Here is a 21,003-nt window from a genome sequence, read left to right on the forward strand (position 1 = left end):
TTTGAAGGTAAAACTTTATTTTTTTGTGTCACGCAGCGCCGGGTGCTGGTCTTGACTTGGTCTTGGGTTTGTGGTCTTGACTACAACTCTGCTACTGGCTCCTTGGTTGCATGTTCTACCCCACCCACCTTCTTTCCATCCCCTTTCTGTTGGATTTCTTTCAAAATAAAAGCCACTAGTGGCAAAAAAAGTGAAGTTCATGCTATGTTAGGACAGGAGACAAGATGTTTCCATCCCTGAAATTATGATGCATAGAATCAGTAAGTCTAAAACTATGTTACAGAGAGTAAACACAATAAAAACATGCTTTACCTGTGGCATTGTTCATTAAAATGACACATTTCTGATGTATTAAAATTAAATATGATTGGTTCACTTAATGATATTGTATTAGCGATTAGGTAATGCATTCAGCAAGTACTTTTACTTTTAATACTTAAGTATTTTTAAAACCAGTACTTTTTTACTTTTTCTTAAGTACAAATGTTAATGTGGTACTTTTACTTTTACTTGAGTACATTTTTGTCTGTGTATTTGTACCTTTACTTACGTACATTTTTTGAGTACTTTCTCCACCACTGTTTGGATGTTGCTCTGGGTTCTTTTGTGACCTCCTGGATGAGTTATGGATACTTTCTTGGAGTGATTTTGGTTCACCAATGTTCCATGTTTTCTCCATTTCTCCTGGAGATTCACTGGCATACCAAAGCCTTAGAAATGACTTTTTTCAGACTGATGACGATTGTTTTTCATCATTTGTTGTCAGATTTTCAAATTGAGGCATGATGTGATGCTTTTTGAGATCTCTACCCTTATTCATCTTATCGGTCCTTTGGTCAGGTCTCTGTGTGGCTTGTTAAATTGAATTCAGCCATCTGAAAGTTGAAATTAATCCCAATTGTTTGTAGATTTAAGAGGGTGAAGGGTTGTATTTGGAAGGCTTAATTATCAAAACTAAAAACTACTTTTTTTATTTTTTCAGGTTGTCTTCTCCTGGTGCTGAGATTTGTTTTGATCATTTTAAATATTTAGGAGTGACAAATTAAAATCTTAAAAGGCGAATAGTTTAAATTTCTCACAAATTAACAAGTAACTTTGCTTATGTCTCATATTTATTTGGCCACCTCTTAGCTTACTTGGCATATGAAAGCCATTTTTGGGTGTTACATAGTCATAAAGGGTACATTATTTGGATAATATTAGGAAAATGTCAACTACTTTTCCTCTTTGTCATTTATGGTCACTTGTAAGAATTATTGACACCAACACAAATCAAAAGAGTCTGTTTCTGCATCGAAAACATCTTTATTTTTGCTCACACCATAGAAGACACGTTTGAAGAACCCCCCATACCTATTATGCGGCTTTAACAGTACCAATCATTTTTCTTTTACTGAGTGAGAGAAACAAAACGGATAAGAGCACCGATTTTAAAACATCAATCTTCCACAAGCACTTCAGGCGTGTCCTTTTCTTCTTCGTTGTCAGACTCAGAGGAGGAAGATGAGGAGGAGGAGGAGGAAGAAGAAGAAGAAGAAGAGGAGGATGAAGAAGAGGAGGAGGAATTTTTCTTAGCCTTCTTTTGCTTCTTTTTGGATTTTTTCTGGCTGCTGGGTTTCTTAGGCTTCTTAGGTTCCTTGTCGAGGTTACCAGAATCCGCAGCCGCCGATTGAATGTTGGATGCTTGGGATTGGGTTATGGGGACGTGGCCATCATCCACCAGGACCTCTTTCATCCCTTCCTTGTCCTGATTGTTAGGACTCTGTTGTTCTGTGAACAGAAACAGGACATGTTTTACAGGGCTTCCCTCCTCGCACCGTGTGCAGGTGTTCCTTTTGCCCTTCATCCGGATTTTGCAAAAAGCGCTAAATCAGAAGCTAGTTCGTCATGAGCTTGATTTGGGTTTGAATGCGGTGAGACTTTTAATTTTTCTAGTTTTTTATTTTTATTTTTAGTAGAATCAGGTTGTGGTTACGCATTTAGAAGACGACGGCAATTTGCTGCAGTTAGTAGTATTAACAGTTAAAAATAGTGGAAGTGCCCTTAATGGCATCAAAGACTCAGGATCTCTTCTGAAAGCCTTTAAGCGCACTTCTTAAACTTTTTGTTATACAAAAAGCGGTGTGAGGCATTCATGTTTAACTGAGCACTTCCTTAATAACTGGTGTAAACTGTGGCGTCAAACAGTGGAGAGACAGGCAACTTGCCCCAAGGCACAACAGACATGGAAGGTATGAATGTTTTTCTTTTATAGCCATAAACGTAGCATTACTGTAAGCTCTACAATTTATTTATTTATTTTTTTTTTAGTCTCTGTAGCACTTTGAGATTTCTTTGAAATATAAGGTGCGTTACAAATAAAATTTATTATTATTATTTTAAAGAAAAATTGCTTTACTGCCATTTAGAGTTACGCATGTCGTCTTTCATTTGACCATAAGAGCATATCTGCTGTTCATCAATCTCTCCACGGCATCAACCAAACTGCTTACACATGTCGTGTGGGAGAACAAGGGTCACATTTTTGCGTTTGTTTGTTTCTTCCTGTTGGAAGTCAGCCAATCAGATTGCAAGAGTGAACCGATAGCATCCGTCTGGTGAGTTGTTGACCCATGTCTGCTTTGGTGAGAGGGTTAGTGGGTTGCTCGGGAGATCTGCCTTCATGTTTGGGTTTTTAGCACTGTCCTAGGAGGCAAATCCAGAACTTACCCTGTGACAATGCGTCCCTTATATTAAGCTCCAAGCTGTCAGAGAAGAAGAGGATAAAAAATGCACCAAGTATTATATTTAACTGGCTTACCCTTTATTCTGGTAGGAGTTTTTGTCCATTAAAACAAACTAAGAGCGACAAGAAGGAAATGCTAAAGGTAAGCAGAAAAGGAGCGGAGGAGCATCCTCACCTCTCTTTGTCAGCTGTTATGCCCATCAGGTTGTCGTACTCTTGGATTTCTTTCTCCAGCTTCATTTTGAGGCACAGCAGCTTTTTGTAGCTCTCCACCTTCTGTTCCACCTGAGCCCTCACTTCCTTCAGCTCAGCCTCCAGGCTGACGATGATGTTGTTGACGGGGACCAGTCGGTAGTTGTTCTCAGCCTGGACTTTGTTCAGATTGTCCTCCAAAGCCTTGATCTGGAAGCAGAAAAGTGTGATTTGTTAGATCTAATGTACAGGACTTAGATCCTTTTGGAGGAATTACTTTTGCAGATAGTCCATAAAAACGACTAAAGCTAGCATTTTTGTAAAACCTTGCTGCTCGTATCTTATTATTTTTGGCCAAATTTATTAGGAACCATTGTGAAAGGTCTGAAGAACCAGAAAGCGCGTTCTTGTTGGGCTTGTGTGGGAGTTTTTACAAACCGTGCTGAGGCTAGCCTGAATCTGCATTTGCAGGCTTTTCTTCTCCTTCAGCAGTTTGTTGTACTCTGACTTTCCGGACTCCAAAGCCTCGTTGTTGTGGGCCTCCTTCACCTGGATGTTGTCAAACTAGAATGGGAGGAACAAACATGGTGAGACAATCAGATGAGCTCGGGCGGAAATCAGCAGCCCGGTTTCCATTTTCGAACCTTCTCCTTGTACCATTCCTCTGTCTCCTTCATGTTCTTGTCAGCCTGTTTTTGGTAATGGATCCGTATGTTTTTGACAATGTCGGCCAGGTTGGAGTTCTGGGAGTCAATCTCCACCTTCACCTCTGAGTTCTTGATCTTCTCACAAAGGTTGTCAACTTCCTACAACAACCGTGTGCTTAAGAGTTAAACAAGTATCAAAAATAACACTGCAGATCCAAGCAAACTTAGCCTTACCTTCTTGTGGTCAGTCTCAAGGCGTTTCACCTCATCCTCCACCAGTTCCATCTCCTTCTGCAGCTGATCTCGGGTTTGCTTGGTCTCCTCGATGTCCTTTTTCAGGGTGTCTATGTCTTTTTCTAACTCCTTCTTCATCCTTGACTCATCGTCCAACCTGTTAAGGGAGATCGGAGACATCATCACAAGTGCAACACGTCAAATGAGCCACTAGAAACTTTTCACTCTTTGCCCCTTGCCAAGAAGTCGTAAGGCTTAGAGGACTTTCATGGTCTTACTTGGAAACAAAATGAGCTTCTCTTGTTTTTTTTTTTGTTTTTTTTGTTTTTTTGTTTGCCCTATACTGGGGACCTACCCATCAACAAATGATCATTGGACTTATGGGACCAGCGGCACCCATGCAATGCTGCAAAGATGAGTTGAAATAAAGGTGGAAATCTATTTTCCTTCCAGTATGGATGTGATGTAAATTCTGACTGAGCAAATAACCATAAGACAAGAGTTTCAGCTCACTTGTTATTGAAGTCCTCCAGGGCCAGCTTGTTGTTGTCAATCTGGAGCAACAGCTTGGCATTTTCCAAGGTGAGATTCTTGATCTAAACATATAATAAGAAAGAGAAGATGATGATAATGAAGAAGAAGACAGACAAGAATATTTAATGTTTATCTTAACCCACCTCCTTGTCGAGATCATCCTGTGGTTTCTGGATTTTATCCCAGTCTCTGATCTCAGGAGCCTTCCTCTTGGCCAGAATGTCATCGATCTCCTTCTGCAGCTTGCCGTTGTCCTCCTTCAGCTGCTGCACCTTGTCCAGGTAGTTCTTCAGGCGGTTGTTCAGGCCCTGCAGCTCCTGCTTGTTCTCTGGGAGAGAGACGTGGGCGGGACTGCCATTGGGCTGGGAAGCAGTGACCGGAGCGGTGGTGGGAATGGCCGGAGCGGAGTCATTCTCGATTTTGTTGTGGAGGACGTTGCGGAGTCCCTCAATGCTGGACACGGACGCCTTAGCGCCCCTCCCGCCGGCCCCTCCATACATGCTGGCGCTGCTGTTGCGAAACATGTTTGCTGATGATGGATGACAGAGAACTGGCTGAACGATGATGGGTAAGGCTACTCCTGCATGGAAAGGAAGGGGGCTGAGTTTTATAGCTCCTCTCTGCCTTCTTATCCGCCCACATTAAGGACTCTGCCTCCTCACTCTTGGACAAACAGGTTCAGTGCTGAAATTCAAGTATTTCATGTCGACTTCTCTGGTAATTTGGCACATGTTCTGTTTTGATTGGACACTTGCAAAGTTGTTGGGGAGGTGCATCCTACAACTTTATAAAGGTGATGCGAGGTAGGATCTCAGTTCATCTGCTCAGTCAGTCTCCAAGGTTCAGCACCATGTCAAAACGAAGTGATTACAGCAGCAAGACCTCAGAACCCAGAGAAACAAAGCCCAAAATGAGCGTGGCCACCCCAAAGCTCGACTCAAAGGGGAAAACCGCGGAGAAGAAAATCTTGGTTGACCTCAACGACAAGTTTGTCCAGTTGATCGACAAGGTCTGTACAATTTTATTTATTCATTTATTTATTTATTTTTATATATAGGCTGTGGAAAAATATTAAGAAACCACTTAAAATGATCAGTTTCTCTGATTTTACTTTTTATAGGCATAGAAGTAAAATGAATATTGCTATTTTGTTCTATGAGCTGCTGACAACATGTCTCTGAAATTCCAAACAAAATTTTTTTTATTTATTTGCAAAAAACAAGGAATGGACAAAATAACAAAAAAGATGCAGTGCTTTCAGACCTAAACTAATGCAAAGAAAACAAGTTAATATTAATTTAGAAACGGTTCTAATGTTTTAACTCAAAAAGAGTTCATAAATCAATATTTGGTGGGATGAATTTTTTAATGGGGTTCAGTGCAGGGGTCTCTTAATTTTTCGCAGTGCTGTATTATTTGTTAATTTAAATAGATTAATTACACTCAGACTGACTTTTTTAAGCGTTCGCGTTTGTTAATTTTGATGATTCTCAGCTTGCATACATGCAAGATTAGAGAAAAAGAAAACATTACAGTAACGCTGGCTGAATGAAAATCTTGTTCAACAGTTTAAAGGTCATTTTAAAAAGTACTTCTAATCTAAGAAAGGAGGCTTTGTGTGTGCGTGTGTGTGTGTGTGTAACTTGTAGTGCTTTAAAAAGATTTGCCTAATTATTGTAGTGGATACAATATGGTAAAGAAAGACACGCTTTTTCTCATTTTCATTAAGCTTACTTTGAAATTTTAAGTATTCAGGTAAAAGAAAAAAAAATACAAAAACACATAATGAGACCTAATAATAACATAATAACATCAACATTTAACAGTTCAAACATAATAATACCGTAAAATTAGCACCTGAGGCCATGAAAAGTGACTCACTCTCCTCGGTTTCCTATTGTGTGTGGCAAACAAGAGCGCCATCTTGTTGTAAATTAGTGGAATGGGCCCAATTCAGTGTAAAACTGGAAAAATGAGGGGAAAATTGAAAGAAAACACAGACGAACCTTAAAATTAGCGATAGTGTGCTATGACATTCCTTACAAATCTTTAAGGTGCTGTTTCCCTCCCAGAAATGAGATATCGGACACATCGCAGACACTGAAAGTGCAACAAATGCAAAGTTACTATTTGCCTCAATTACTACAAATGACTTTTACTTTTTTATATCCAGTGAACATCTCTTGTTCTTCCTTTTTCTTAGGTGAAGGAACTGGAGGATGAGAAAATGAAACTGGAGAAGAAGCTGGAAATCCTGAAGGGTCAGGAGGACTACAGCGGGAACGTGGACGCCATCGTCAGGCAGGTGGAGAACAAACTGCAGGAGAAGATTGACAACCTGAAGAACGACCAGGAAAAACTGAAGAATGAGCTTGAAGACATCTCGAAGGAGGTGGATGACACCAAGAAGATGTAAGCAGCTCACAGATGGTGTCCATGTTTGAAATTGTGGATGACTCCAACATACCTGTGTTTCCTGCAGTGTCATGTCTTTACCTTTTATTCTCTCTTGCTTGCAGCTATGAGGATGTACTAGAACAGAGAACTGAGCTGGAGACTGAGTTTGTTGTTGCCAAAAAGGTAATACCACAATATTCTGCTTTTGGGGGAATGAAAACCGCTAAACATGTTTCATTGTTATGAAATGTTCCATTTTTACATTATTTTTTTCCACTTACAATTTAAATTATATGTGTGCAACAGAACGTAGATGAAGGACATCTGGATTTGGTAAACAAGGTTCTGGATCTGGAGGATCTGAACAGAAAACTGGAGTTCCTCAGGGATGGCTACGACGAGGTAACAGAAAACTATTAACTTACTTACTCACTGAACATTAGATACATTTAAAAAGGTTGAAAACTCATCATAACTGTTTTTACCTCCTCAACACCTTGCAGGAGATCAAGGAGCTGCAGTCGATGATCAAGAACGAAACAGTCACCCTTCCCAAGTCCGCCAAACGGTCTCTGGACATGGATGACTACGTCAAGACCGTAGAGGCGCAGTACGCCACATATGCCACTCGCGCCAGGGATGAGGCGGAGCACTGGAACCAGAGAAAGGTGAGGATGAAATAAAACAGATCCAGTCCTTTCATAACAGTGCAAGTAAATGCTTCAAACTTTTCCCAACTTTCAGATTGAGTCCTTGGAGCAAAGTTCACAGCAGAAGGAGCAGGAAGTCCGTGACCAAAAGAGGGACATCTCTGACCTCTTGCGCCAAATCCAGAGGCTGACTGCTGAATTGGACAGTCTGAAAAGAAAGGTAAGAACCCGGTAGACAGTAACCCCTTTACACACACTCTGACCGTCCTGCTGATATCCGTTGCTTTTTTGCCACATTAAGGAAGAGTCCTTGAAAAACGACATTGACAAAGCAAGAACAGATGGCGACGAGAACATGGAGGCGGCCAGAAATACCATTAAGAAGCTAGAGGAGGCCTTGAAGGCAAACAAGCAGGAGTTGGCCAACCAGATCCGCGAATACCAGAACCTGCTGAACATCAAACTGGCTCTGGACATCGAGATTGCCACCTACCGTGGGCTGCTAGAGGGCGAGGAGCAGAGGTAAGGGTCGGCAGACATTGCAACGTGAGATCGTGTCAATAAGATTAAAGTGTGCGAACGCTTTGACTAACGTCTTCCCCTCTCCTTTATCTCCATGAAGAATGAACAACTTTCAACGTTCAGGTGAGAGACATTTTATTACCATTCAGACACATGAATAACCTTTAGAGAAAAATCTAAATTGTGGCATTTCAGAGTTGTCTTGTTGCATGTTGTGATCTCAAACTAACCAATGAAAAATATGCAGAATTGGAATGCTTTAGTGACCAATAAAATAATTGTTAGAAATTTCTTTGATTTTTATATGCTATACATCCTTCTAACACAGTCTTAACACACCTTAACACCCTAACGCACCTTTTCTTAAAAATTCACAAGTTGTATAAGAAACATAGGAATTGTAAATTGAAAGAACAAGAAAATTATTTTATAATTATAACTTATAAGTTAATTTTTGTTCAGAAAATTACAAATTTTTTGATCCAGCTGGAGGTCAGTTAGAATGCTTGCTCGTTTTATTTATTTTTTTTGTTTTTGAAGATGTCACAGGACTAAGTAGAGAAAACGACAAAAATGACAGATGCCACAGTTTCCAAATATGACAATAACACGCATGTAACAAATTTCTGCAGATCTCAATCTTCACTGTTGTTTTGTGCTTCACTAAAATCAAACCTCTCTTCCGCTCAGATTACTAAATGCAAACAACCAATCCAAGTCCTTACTTGCACGCAGACGTTCACCCAGAGAGGAAACACCCGCAAGAGAAAAACCACCTGCCCGAAAGAAGTCACCTGCGAGACAAACGAGGGAAACCTCCAACAGTCGAGTCCAGCATCGTCCCGAAACCGGACGAGACCCCAAACCCCGCGAGTACACAGGAATCTCCCACCCCCTCCAAAAAGCGTGTGCTGATCCGGGTGGAGGTGAAATATGGAAAGCTTATCTCCGAAAGCACCCAGTACACTGACTGATTTTTTTTCTGGGACTTCCTGCAGCCAAATCCGCAAAATGTGAACAAATTATTTCCAAAATGAAGCTATAATGAACCATTTAAACCTCCTGATGAAATTAAAAGTAGTACTCTCTCTTGCATGTTTTCTGGCAGTGAACGTCTGACTGCAGCTTGGTGGCAGGTTGAATGTGTGCTTGAACTGGTTTACGTCAAGCCGTGTGTTTTGGAAAGGTTTTTTTTTCTTATCTTTTGTTGGGATGTGCAATGCCTTTGGGGCTTCAGTGTTTCCTTTCATCCTTTCATGGAGAACCATGTGTTATTTCCTTCAGACAGTGATGACCCGAGCCCTGAGATTTTGTCTTTGTGACGCAAAAAAACCTTCTAGTGTAAAGGTTTGTTTTTATTTCAGGATAAATGGCTTTATGGGTCCGAGCATACGGGATTGTTTCCGTTTGCTTGATTCCCATCTTACCAGTATGAGTCAGAAATTGCAGATAAAAACAATAAGGAAAGGTTCTCAGACTGGTACTTAAAAGTTCAACAATATATTTATATATATATATATATATTGCTCTGGTTTTGGTACATTGTCCTACAGCATTGCAATGCTGCAACTTTGAACTACTCTGTTGGCTCTTGTGCTCACGTGAGTCTCAAATCTTTCAAATGAATCTAAAGTTATCAGATTTCAGGGTTTTGTGCTAATAAATTAACCTCCACAAATGCTGAGTCTGTTTTTTTTATTTCCCTCATGCACACACATGTATGGAACACACTCATCACTAAAAGAGACACTGCACCATTTAGCCCAGGAATCTCATCCGATTGCCCCTTCCTCGTCTCCCGGTTCTCCTCTGTCTTCCTGAAACATACAAGATAGTCCAATGGAATAACCTGAACATGATGTAACTGAGTAATAAAAGCATCCCTGGACTGCTGGGCTTCTTATTGCCCCAATAGTTGATGTCTTGGTTGCTTTTTAATGTTATTAAGGCCTTTGTTTTCCTCTTACTCTGCCTCCAACTGAATGTTTTCCTCCATATGCAGAAAATACAAATTCTGTATTATGCTACCATTATTGGTACCCCGATCTCATTTTAGTTCTTTGCAGTCAGGTGACTAAAGGACGTGGTTCCAATTAGCAAAAATGGAGGCACAGCATATTATTTAGCATTTTAGATTAAAAAAGAGAGAAAACACGCACGATAAATTAATTTTAAAACGTCCATTGTCACATTCTGCCCTTTAAACGCACCACTTCGTCTCATTAGCCAATCAAAATTAAGAAAACAAATAAGCTAAATGATGAAGGCGCGCCGATAAATTAAACGGAAAAAACGCAATTATGTTTGAGTGAAATTGGGAAAATTGACTTCCAACGTTGACTGCTCTGTTTAGTTGTTTTTCCACACTTTTGAGGAAAGTTTTTTCGCTTAACCCTCTCATTAAGGGCCACGGCTGGTTATCCACCCACTTCCTAGCTAAGGTTGTGGCAGCTAGGGGCTTCAAGAAGTGGAAAGGGGCAACGGGAACCTGTGACACGAGGGCAGGTGACGGACGGCAATACAGGAAGACACCAGAGGTGAGTTAAACATATTTTTATATATTTATTTATTTTATCTGTAGGTGTCCTGCCCCTGTTTCGAGCAAAGTTTCACTTTAATTTTTTTTATTGATATATATATTTACCCCACTGAATAAATGTCAGCTTAAAACGTAAAGGGGCTTATAGTGTTTGATTTTCTGTATTTTCCATTTTGAAGAGTTAAGGGGAAAAAAAAATCTTACTCCCTATGGTGAAATTGTTTCTTCACTGAAGTAGTTAACTTAAATTCAAGGTTGGATATTAAAAACGTTTTAGTTCTGCATTATTTTTTTACTGAATAGATGGTGAATTTATTCTGATATATTTTTAAATATCATCAATAGGGGTGCTAATAAATGCTCAGACGGCTTTAATTCTGAGGATGTCTATGCATCAGAATTAAATTGTGAGAACTATAAATGTTGCAAGTCGATTTAATCAATTTGCAACATTGTTGATTTCAGTGTTACAAGTTGATTCAGTCAATATTTTATCCTTGTATCTGGAACCTGGATACAAAGATATAGCTTCTTGTCGTGCATGCTCTTATTGCTGGGCCAAATCCCCTCTTGCCTTGGAGATTTATTTGTGGTTGCCCTTGCATCCATCTTTCCTCCACAGCCTGCATACCGGAACACAGATAAACACTGCTGATGGAAGTAGGAGTAAACGTTGTCAGCAAGGAGAAATGACAGATGGAGAAAATCAATGACTCTTTTCAACTGAGGTTGTGCACGAAAAATGCTGACATCATGTTCATCTGTGAGCTGTGCTTCTACACTGTACATCACTGATGCATGGGTAATAAATACAGTTGCAGCTACGTGCTGTTTCTATAAAATTTGATGTTAAAGTTCGACACACGAGAAAATATACAGAAGATAGCTTGATATTACACTGTTGCCGGGTGAAGCACATTTGTCTTGCACAACGCAAGGTTCTTGTGTTATAAAATTTTTTTGTTTAAAAAAAAAATTAAATTGTAAAAACAGAAAAAATTTTCTTCATATTAATGTGACACAACAAATTAAAAAAAAAAATTGCCAGAATACGTACGGCTCTGGTAGGTGGCACTCTTTCTTTTAAACAACTCAGCAGTGTATTCAAAATTAAGACGGAGGAAATAGTCCTTCTAAAATAAAGATTCAGATGGTGAAAATAAGCATTTCTTTAAAACTAACCTCTGTTTGGACAGTGATGTCGACGGACAACACATATTTGCTTTGCTGAATTTTAAGTTTTTCATATTAGAAATTTCTCCTCGCTGTTAATTTGTCCTTGTTTGTTATTAATTATGACACGAAAATGTGCAGAAATGTGTAAAGAAGATGGATGGATGGATGGATGGATGGATGGATGGATGGATGGATGGATGGATGTGCAGAAATGCTTTCAAGTAAAATCAGAACAAACTTCATTCCTGCGATAAGTGTATTTTTTGTGCATAATGTTAAGGTGACGCACAAATATGTTAAGCTAAATGAAGAAACATCTGATAAAAAGACAGGAAGATTTTTATGATGCAAAAGGAAAAGTATTTGCAAGACCCCTCCGTTTTTTTTCCTTAGATGGCCCGCTGCTCTTCTTCTTCTTCTTCTTCTTCTTCTTCTTCTTCTTCTTCTTCTTCTTCTTCTTCTTCTTCCAAGTTATCTTTGCTTTACCATCATCTCCTGGAGGGAACTTGAAGGCTTTGACCCTTGTATGTCAAAATGGGATCCAACCGACCCCACACATGTAAAACCTGTATCATTTTCCATAGACCTCTACGTTTGCCTCAGTCCTCGCACGCACAAGGGTTAAAAGACATCTGAAACCCTTTTTCTCTGAGATTATAGTGCCCTAGAGGGCATCTTCTATTTTTACTGCTTCATATTGTGAAAGGGCATCGTATCTTCATCTTAAATCAAGGGTGCATCTAAAAGGTGGGGTTAGGGGGCCTTGGTAACTTCTACTCAACTAGAAAGGAAACAATTATTCAAGTTGGATCCTAATAAAAGGTTATTTATTTGTGTGGAATTAATAATTGAAACAAAACAAAATGAAGTAATCCAGAATGAACTGGAGCTATATTTTCATAACCATGTTGCATATGATAAGGCATAGTTGAAGAACTTTCTACATTTCTGAAAGTTATTAATAATAGTGATTCCCTTACAGATTATATTTAGCTAAGTTCTTTGAAAAGTAAATACATTTAGTTGTGTTTTTAAAACTGATTTTCTACTAGAGGAGAAAAAAAAATCAAGTAGGTCGACAATGAAATATTTACATGCATAGTGAATGGGATTTGGCGCCCCTCTGTGGCAGGAATCCTGTAAAAACAGGTGGCTGATGCCACCATAGTTTGTATTACATTGCAGTTTTTTATTTTTGTGGTTTATTTTGCACTATTTTATTGTTTTAATGGAGTCAGAGCTTCCACAGATGACGAGAAATGTGAGAAGCAAAAAATAGCATATTACATTTTAAAATAGATTTTTTTAGTTTACATTTATATATTTAAAAAATAAGATAAATAATAAATAAATAAATACATACAAATAAAAATTGATTGGACTTAATTATGCAGTTTTTTAAAGACACTTGATGGTTTGAGAAATATTTATGTGGAAAAAAATATAGTTGAAAACTATTCACATATCCATCTTTCTAGATCAGTAAATAACAGATGAATATTTTCTAGTGATATCATTTTTACTGGGCTTTGTTGGGTGTGTGAGCACATATTTGGTTGTGCTCTGGGTGGCAGAATGACGCACTTACCCAGGGCGGCATTCATCCAGAAGGAGTGGTGGAAGACTAGACTTTCACCACTCCGTCCGTTTTATCAGATTTTTTTTAGCAATTTATCCACATGTGGCTGTGGACAATGCTAATAAATATAAAGCCAGCATTAAAATGTAATTTCAGTGTTTTCATGCAGGTTCTTTATTATGTTACAAATAAAATATTGTTTTTTTTTCTCCATTTTCCAAAAACATACAACTTTCTGTTCAGTAACCAGTATATGTTTTCTTAAAGCTGTTATGTTTTTCTTGGTGTAAAATTTTGGTTCATTTTACCAAATAAACACATTTCTATAGGACATGTGTGCGCAACTTGAAAAGCTTTTTCTTTGAACCTTTATACTAGTTTTGTAGTTCAAGTTAAGTTTAATTTAGTTTGAGCGAGAACAAAAATGGCTGTGGTTAGCCTCTGCTCTGACAATGACTATTTTTATAACATATGACCATGTGACATTTTCCTACTATAGGTAAGGGAACTACTGGAGATAACTTCGCTATTTGACATTTATAAAGACTTTATGATGCCTTTGCTATGACATATTATCTTAACGGTACCATAATTCAACTCACTGTAAAATAAGCTGCCGCAAACTCTTTCCGATACCAATTCTTGCAGAGAAAACTCGATAAATATTAATGCGCCAAGGAGCATTATTTCAGATTGCAGTCTCGTCTGAACCCCGTGCCCTCCACCTGTCTCTGAGTTTCTGGAGAAGCTTGAACGCTGGTTCCGTGTACTGCTTGTTGGCCAAACCGAGGACCATCGGCACCACGGCCATACTTCCGATGCCGATGCAGGACAACACGATGTGAGTGATGGAGTTCTGCTTGGTGTCAATGATGAGGAACGCTATACAGACGTGCATGTAAATAAGGTAGGGAACCCAGCAGGCCAGAAAGGTCAGGGACACCGCCACTAAGCAGCGGGTATATCGCAAGTTCAGCCTCTGTTCCTGGTCCGACGCCTGGTTTCCTCGCTCCACCGCTCTATGGAGGCGGCAGATGTCCTTCATCTGGCCTCTTGTGATCCACAGTACACGTCCGATCATGCCAGCGATGAGAAGAATGGCTGGTAAAACAAGGCCGTACACCTCTAAGTAGATGAAGGCGTTGGGGAACACCCTCCTGTAAGAGCAGCACAACGTCAGATTGGCCGTACAGTTAGAAAGAGGCGGGAACTTTACGGCACTTTCACAGCAGTCGTTCCAATCCGGCCCGGACCAGTTGCTCCACCCGAAAGCGGGCAGAGACGCAAACAAAAGCGGCGGTGCCCACACTATAAGCAGCGCCAAGGAGAAATGCCGATGCATCCACAGGGTGTTGTAGTGCAGAGGATCGACGATACAAATGTAGCGCTCATAGTGGACCATCACCAGGTTGGACAAAAATGCCAAGAAGAGGAAATTCGGGAAGATGTGAGCCACCAGGCAGGAACTGAAGCTCAGCTCCCGGTTCAGACCCATCAACGGGATGAAGGGCAGCGCCACGCCTGTGCACATATCGGCCACCAGCAGGCTGAGGAAGAAGTAGTTGGGCGTGTTGTGGAGCTGCCGGTTGCATGAGATGCCCAGGATGATGACCAGGTTGGCCAGGATGATGGAGGTCGACAGAGGCACGGTGATGATGTAGACGAGGTTCTCCATCGAGACCAGAGCGTGGGCCATCACTGGTGAAATCAGCAGGCCTCCTTCCATTTGCACGCACTCCAGTAAACAGCTACCCTAGAAGCAAAAACAAACTATAAAAACCAAGCAGTGGGGGACCCAGAAGGTTTATGGCTATACTTGTGTGGGGTCGGATGTTTGCACAAACATGCAAATGCATTGTATGACCTTGTCGGCTTGCAAGAAGCAAGACGACAGTTTTAGGTTAAGAGAAACAACCGAACGGATGCAATAAGATACAAAAGAGGATGCAGCAGAGGAAGTAAGCTGGAGGAATTTATTGCAAAAATAAAACCAAACAGGAAGAGATTGAATCAGTAATGATGATACACACATGCTCAGTAATGTGCCTCAAAAAGTGTAGATGGACTCATATCAAATCACTTAGATTTAAACTCCTAAAATGCTGGACACTTCTGTTAAAATGCCAGGTTCTGGTGTAGCGGAGACCTTGATGAATCCTTTCCAATCCAAATAATAATCTGATATTTATCCTGTAAAACTAAACTAAAAACTAATACTAATTTGATTAATCTTTAGGAATCAGACATCTTTGGTATTCGCCCACTTTACCTAGCAATAGTTTGCCAGATCTCTGAGATTGTCTCGTCTTGCCCTCAATTATTCCAAAACTTTCATTTCAAAGTCTGGGGTCAGTGCTGCCAACATGTTTCCCTGTGGGTGACGTTCTCTTGGCGATCTGCAGTGTTTTATGTACCACCTTTTGGATTTTGTGGCCAAAAAAGTTAATCTGAGTTTGGTTCCATCAGACCCATAAGACATTCTCCCACATACTGTAGTATTGGGGGATTTCACCCATATTGGTGTGCGCAGGAAATAACAACACAGAAACCCATTTCTGTCTGTCCGCACCTTAAAGTGAGCTGAAAGAGCTTAAAAATGTGCTTTCTCTTTAAAGTGAACTAGTCGTTAATATTCTTAAAATAGGGCCACTTAAAATAGTTCTTTGTGCAGATCACTGTGCAGCTCAAGGGTCCACTTCAGCTGAGTATTTATGAATTTTCTTATTTATATTCACCACATGTTCTCTGTGGTGCCTTTCTGTAAAAGAGCTGCTGAAGCTGCAGATTAAACCGATAAAAAAGTCACACGCAACAGGGGTCATAGGTCGCCTCAACTGTGACGGGTCTGACCCTATTTGTTGTCTCTTTTGTAATGAAGTGAGCAGAGATCAGATGAGGGCATGTGTTTGGAGAATGCAGCAATTTATATTGAGAAAATTTGATAAATCATAGGATGTGATACAGATCCTGGAGAATAATTTTTTTTTATCGGTTATTTTGTTCATATGCAGTGGCGGTCTTTGCATGATTGCCTCCCTTTGTTAGAAAGACCTAGAGACTCATTTAAAACTCATTCACAAACAAAAAAAATGTAATTATTAGTGTGACTTCACTTTTCTTGGACCTCTACCCAGGGATTCATTTTACTTTTTAAATTTTTCTCTGAATAGTTTTCTCAAAGCTACATTTTTGTTATGCTTATTTCCATGATAGAATTGTTCACAAAACTTTATCTAGTTGGTTAATACTCAGCTTCTCCAAATTATTTCAGTCGGTATATTTTTTTTTCTGAGTTTTTATGCCGCCCCTTTGGAAATGGGGAGCTGCCCCTTTGGGGAGCTGCCTCTGTGGTATCAAAACTACCACTGTTTATGTAGGTTTTTTATGATAAAAAAAAATGAGGTCACAATAAATAATTTCCAAGTTCTTTCAAACCTTAAATGTGAACAAACATCCTGTGGGAGAATAAAAAAATGTGCATGGGTAATAAAACAACAAAAACAAAACAACAGAAGCTGCACTAACTTATTTTTTTGCATCTTTCGATCCAGCATTTAGTCTTCTTAAACAACCACTATCAGATTTTGTGTTAGAACCACTTCCACTTTCTTAATAACTTTACCTAGCCCGATAATATTTGTGTTTATGGTACATAATGTTATATCAAACGCCAGCAAGCAGTAATGTATAGAATATCGACTGTAATTGTGATAGTGAAAATAAACATGCCTGTATATTTCCAGGGGTTTGCGTGTAAAAAGTGCATTTTCAAGCAGAACGAGGGGGAGTTTTATGGTATCAAAGTCCTGCTACAGTTTGAGCAAATGGTGTTTTTAAAGGCTCTTTAAAAGATGAACACACAATGCAAATTGGTTTTCAGCTTTTACAAGTAAAGAGCAGTTTTATGCTTTCTGGAAGGTCTTTATAGTCAGGGATGCAGCAGATTATTGACTCTATTTTAAGCTGGAAACTTCCTCTGACATAAAGCATCGTGAGTCAATTAAATAACATTCTGAATCAAAGTAATATTTCACCTCATAACATGTAACATGCTGTAGAAAAGCCACATCTTTATGAAATGATCATCAGGAGCCCGTATAAGCTTTTTCAATCAAAAACCAGAAGGAATTTTTAAACTTTTGTTACCTTGTGTGATGAATCGTTCGGTCATGTATCATTTGTGAGATGAAATCTCAGCTTCCTTTTCTGCTGCATATCATATCCACAGCCAGAAGCGCTAAGGAGAAACACAGAGCGGCCGACCCCAACAGCTTTAACAACCCACAGTCCAAGCTCAGACAGAGACAGAACGAGCAACCAACTCTCTTCCTCACAGTGACTTTAAAGAGGAAGTGTGCTCAGAAGGAGGAGGAGGTAGTGGTCATCCTGAGGCTGTCTTGTCCTAAACGGGGTTTGCCGGCAGTAAGAGGAGTGCCCTCTAACCCTCAATTATCCAACTAACTCAGATGTTGTACTTTTTCCTCATGTATTATCAAAGAACCTTTCGACTGACTGGTGAAAATATAATTATGCTCATTGTTAGATAATGAGTTAGCTGTTATTAACAGCCTCTTTGGGTTTCATTTGACAATTTGATTGGATTTAATTAGAAAATAATGAAGAGACAGGACAGAGGGCTCCAAAGCCAAAACCACTGCTGACCAAAAAGAACACAACATCTCAAATTCCCCCCGCCCCCAAAAAAGCCCATCTTGGTGAGCACCAAGACTTTTGAGAAATATTCTGTGTACTGACAAGAATGAAGCTGAACATTTTGGAAGGCATATTTCTTGATACATCTGTTGCAAAACTAATTCCAGAAAGAAAGAAAAAAAATTGCAGTGATGATGTCTGGCTGCTTTGGTGCTACAGGATCTGGACGACTTGGAATAGAATCATGAAATTTAGAAACATCTGAAGGAAAATGTTTTTCTCATCTTGCAACGTCTTGATGTATCTCAAGACATGTTTTACATTAGTCTAAATGTGAAGAAATAAACTATCACATCTACTAGATATGTGCTGCAAGTGATTCTCCCCCATTTCGCTAAATGTATGCTACTTTCTAAGTTACATGACATCCTCTAATAATAATTAGCTGAATTAATCAGAAAATGGGTCAGACAGGCCTCCTGTTAAGCCACTCTTAAGCGTTTAGCATGCTGATGTGAGTGAATCTTCTTTGACGATGTAATGTAGTGGTTATTATTGGCTAATTGCTGTGACATTTGCGTAGTGATACATCTGAGCTGCGTACTGTACATAATTATACATAGACATATTGTAATACTTTGATAGTGATTTTTGGTTTGCATCTAGCTTAATGGACAAATTCTTAACTTGTTGCTGAACTTCACTTTTCTCAATAAAAAGTTTCAACATCCACACAATGCAGAAAAACATAACAGTGGATTTTAAAACAGTAGATATAAATTGTTTAAATAAAATACCCAAATGTAAAAAAACAAGTTTCTACAAGGCTAAGAAGCTTGCTAGAGCTAACTTATAAAGCTAATTGAGCAAGCTAGCTCAGCAAGCTAACATGGAAGTCATTGCCAAGCAGAAAATCCTGTTTTTTAAGCAGTTTTATTGTTCAAAAGCAAGTGAGATTTTCCATATAAATACTATATCTTAAAAAAAAAGTCTGCGGGGAGTGTGAAAGCCATCTTTTGAATAGATTCATATACAAGCTAGCATCTACCGGTACTTGATTTTCCTATTTGCCCTCAGGGTGAACAACGCTTATAAATACATGTATGTATACACCTGAATTCATAACAGCTGTCACAGACGTCTGATATTTAAACAAAAAGTTGGATAGCAGAGCAGTGGAGAGCCGTTTTGCTAGCCAAACACAGGGGCCCCTCCTTACCCAGATAGTTTGGAGCCAGGAAGAGATGAATAAGCTGCGCTCAGATAATGCTTTTAAACAGAAATGTTCCCAAGACTTGGAGCATTTGGAAAAAAGACACAACACAGGGAGGACAAGCTGGACATAAAAGAAAAACAAGAAGAGACAAAGCATTTCGAATTTCCCCGAACTCCAGGCCCTGTGCGATAATTAATCAAATCCATAAGCTGGTTTATTTCTGTGTACAGCAGAAAAATGTAATGGAATAAGATTAATTAACTTGGTTTGCAAAGAAGATAATCAAAATTTTTGAGATTTTTTATTTTTTTTTACAGTGAAAGTGACTAATAGCTATAGCCATCGCCGGAGAACATATATTTACAGAAAAATCAACTTGAGAATATAGTTAAATGTGAACATTTTTATCCAAAGTGGGAACGTTTTTCTTTTTATCCATTGGTTTTCTATTCAGACTGTGTTTTTAGGGGCATGGTTAGAAAAACATGTAGGCTCCTCATACTGAATATTTTTTGAATAAAGTTTTTTTGGTAACACTTTATTTGAAGGGGGGTGAATAAGACTGTCATGACACTTTAATAAACATGACATAACACCTGTCATGAACATGAATAAGCCTTCATTAATATTTATGACTGTTGTCATAAAGCGTCATTCGATAAATTGACACTTTTAATACAAAGTTGACATTATTCAAAATGTCTTTGTTATGACAACTTGACATTAACCAAGAAATCATTACTGTTTAAACTTTAACTTTAATAACATAAAGTTACCTAATTTTTAAAGTGCAATCAGTAATACTTTTATAACAAATTTATATCAATAATGATTTCTTGGTTAATGTCAAGTTGTCATAACAAAGACATTTTGAATAATGTCAACTTTGTATTAAAAGTGTCATAATTAACCGAATGACTCTTTATGACAACAGTCATAAATATTCATGAAGGCTTATTCATGTTCATGACATGTGTTATGTCATGTTTATGACAGTGTCATGTCAGCCTTATTCACCCCCCTTCAAATAAGGTGCTACCGTTTTTTTTGTAATAAAATAAACAGATAAGCAAATCATTAACTAATTTATCACGAGTGGCTGATGTTGACAAGTGGAATTGGAACATTGGTTACCTCCTCTTTCCCATCCTTAGACGCCTTTTAACATTTTCATTTAAACTTATACAAGCAATATTTTAACTGTCCACACAAAGTAAAAATTGTTACGTAGTATATAATATGCAGTTTGATTGGATCTAAGGTCAAAGTTGAACATTCTTGCAATCTAAATAACAGAAAAAAATTCCAGCAGAGTAAAATTAATAATAAAAAGTTTTTTATGTTTTGTATTAAAAAACAGAAACCATAACCAAAGTTAGGAGTATTAGTAAAATGAGATTGACTTTTTCTTTCATGTCTGAGAATCTTGTTGTCAGGGTTGACACCTTTAAAGTAGGCAATTTAAAATATGGTAGCTTCAGTTAGAAAACAAAAAAAAAAGTTATTTCTGCAGGATACACATTAATATATATATATATATATATATATAAATCCTCCCACAAATTGTTCGGGAGACAGAAAATCCACTTTTTCCCATGGAAAGAGATACTAGACCCATGAGATTTTGCTTAGTTTTTTTCTCTGAATACCGCAGCCTTATGAAATGTTATTGGAGAAGTGCTTTTCTAAACAATTGCTCATTTAATCAATAAATGCATCTAGTACTCTGACAGTGTAAACAGAGACAAGACAAAACAGCAAGTGAAAACTAATGTCCAAACACTGTGCTGTGACAGTGGAGGGAAATACCCTACTGTCAGTGTAAACTACATCTGACAGATGTCATTTTTTCCCCCCGGTGTCCTGTTGCGACTCTACTGAGTGTAGCGCAAACACGTTACGATACTTTTATTTATGTAAAACACACATCTTGTTTATG

The 21,003-nt window shown here is 38.7% G+C and overlaps 3 protein-coding genes across 4 annotated transcripts; 1 reads left to right on the top strand and 2 right to left on the bottom strand.

Moving 5' to 3' along the window:
• Window positions 1–1,276: 1,276 nt before the first annotated feature.
• Window positions 1,277–4,873, bottom strand: LOC106954119 (keratin, type I cytoskeletal 18-like). The gene is made up of 8 exons (XM_015043389.1): window positions 4,476–4,873; window positions 4,312–4,394; window positions 3,799–3,955; window positions 3,562–3,723; window positions 3,356–3,481; window positions 2,901–3,127; window positions 2,710–2,744; window positions 1,277–1,770 (listed from the first exon to the last, which is right to left on the bottom strand). The coding sequence occupies exons 1-8, from the start codon at window positions 4,854–4,856 to the stop codon at window positions 1,439–1,441; spliced, it is 1,503 nt and encodes a 500-aa protein (XP_014898875.1). The 5' UTR covers window positions 4,857–4,873; the 3' UTR covers window positions 1,277–1,438.
• A 237-nt stretch (window positions 4,874–5,110) lies between these two features.
• Window positions 5,111–9,580, top strand: LOC106954120 (intermediate filament protein ON3-like). Of its 2 annotated transcripts, none has more exons than XM_015043390.1 (9): window positions 5,111–5,341; window positions 6,536–6,744; window positions 6,852–6,912; window positions 7,036–7,131; window positions 7,233–7,397; window positions 7,474–7,599; window positions 7,681–7,901; window positions 8,002–8,024; window positions 8,637–9,580. In XM_015043390.1, exons 1-9 carry the CDS (start codon window positions 5,129–5,131, stop codon window positions 8,873–8,875), a joined length of 1,353 nt encoding a protein of 450 aa, XP_014898876.1. In that variant the 5' UTR covers window positions 5,111–5,128; the 3' UTR covers window positions 8,876–9,580. The 2 variants fall into 2 exon arrangements, with proteins under 2 accessions (XP_014898876.1, XP_014898877.1); XM_015043391.1 differs by having other exon boundaries at window positions 8,592–8,734.
• A 3,467-nt stretch (window positions 9,581–13,047) lies between these two features.
• Window positions 13,048–17,563, bottom strand: gpbar1 (G protein-coupled bile acid receptor 1). The gene is made up of 2 exons (XM_015043405.1): window positions 17,342–17,563; window positions 13,048–14,948 (listed from the first exon to the last, which is right to left on the bottom strand). Exon 2 carries the CDS (start codon window positions 14,919–14,921, stop codon window positions 13,884–13,886), a length of 1,038 nt encoding a protein of 345 aa, XP_014898891.1. The 5' UTR covers window positions 14,922–14,948; window positions 17,342–17,563; the 3' UTR covers window positions 13,048–13,883.
• Between the last annotated feature and the right edge of the window lie 3,440 nt (window positions 17,564–21,003).

This window comes from Poecilia latipinna, unplaced genomic scaffold, assembly GCF_001443285.1.
Source record: "Poecilia latipinna isolate Pla-1442-1.1 unplaced genomic scaffold, P_latipinna-1.0 Scaffold629, whole genome shotgun sequence".
Classification (NCBI taxonomy): Eukaryota; Metazoa; Chordata; class Actinopteri; order Cyprinodontiformes; family Poeciliidae; genus Poecilia; species Poecilia latipinna.

Coding starts and splice junctions, on each gene's coding strand:
- LOC106954119 (XM_015043389.1), bottom strand. CDS start 4,856: ATGTTTCGCAACAGCAGCGCCAGCATGTATGGAGGGGCCGGCGGGAGG. Junction 3,724..3,798: donor TTGAGACTGACCACAAGAAG/GTAAGGCTAAGT, acceptor CGGTTGTTGTAG/GAAGTTGACAACCTTTGTGA. Junction 3,128..3,355: donor TTCAGGCTAGCCTCAGCACG/GTTTGTAAAAAC, acceptor TTCTGCTTCCAG/ATCAAGGCTTTGGAGGACAA.
- LOC106954120 (XM_015043390.1), top strand. CDS start 5,129: ATGCGAGGTAGGATCTCAGTTCATCTGCTCAGTCAGTCTCCAAGGTTC. Junction 7,600..7,680: donor TGGACAGTCTGAAAAGAAAG/GTAAGAACCCGG, acceptor TGCCACATTAAG/GAAGAGTCCTTGAAAAACGA. Junction 8,025..8,636: donor GAACAACTTTCAACGTTCAG/GTGAGAGACATT, acceptor ACTTGCACGCAG/ACGTTCACCCAGAGAGGAAA.
- gpbar1 (XM_015043405.1), bottom strand. CDS start 14,921: ATGGAAGGAGGCCTGCTGATTTCACCAGTGATGGCCCACGCTCTGGTC.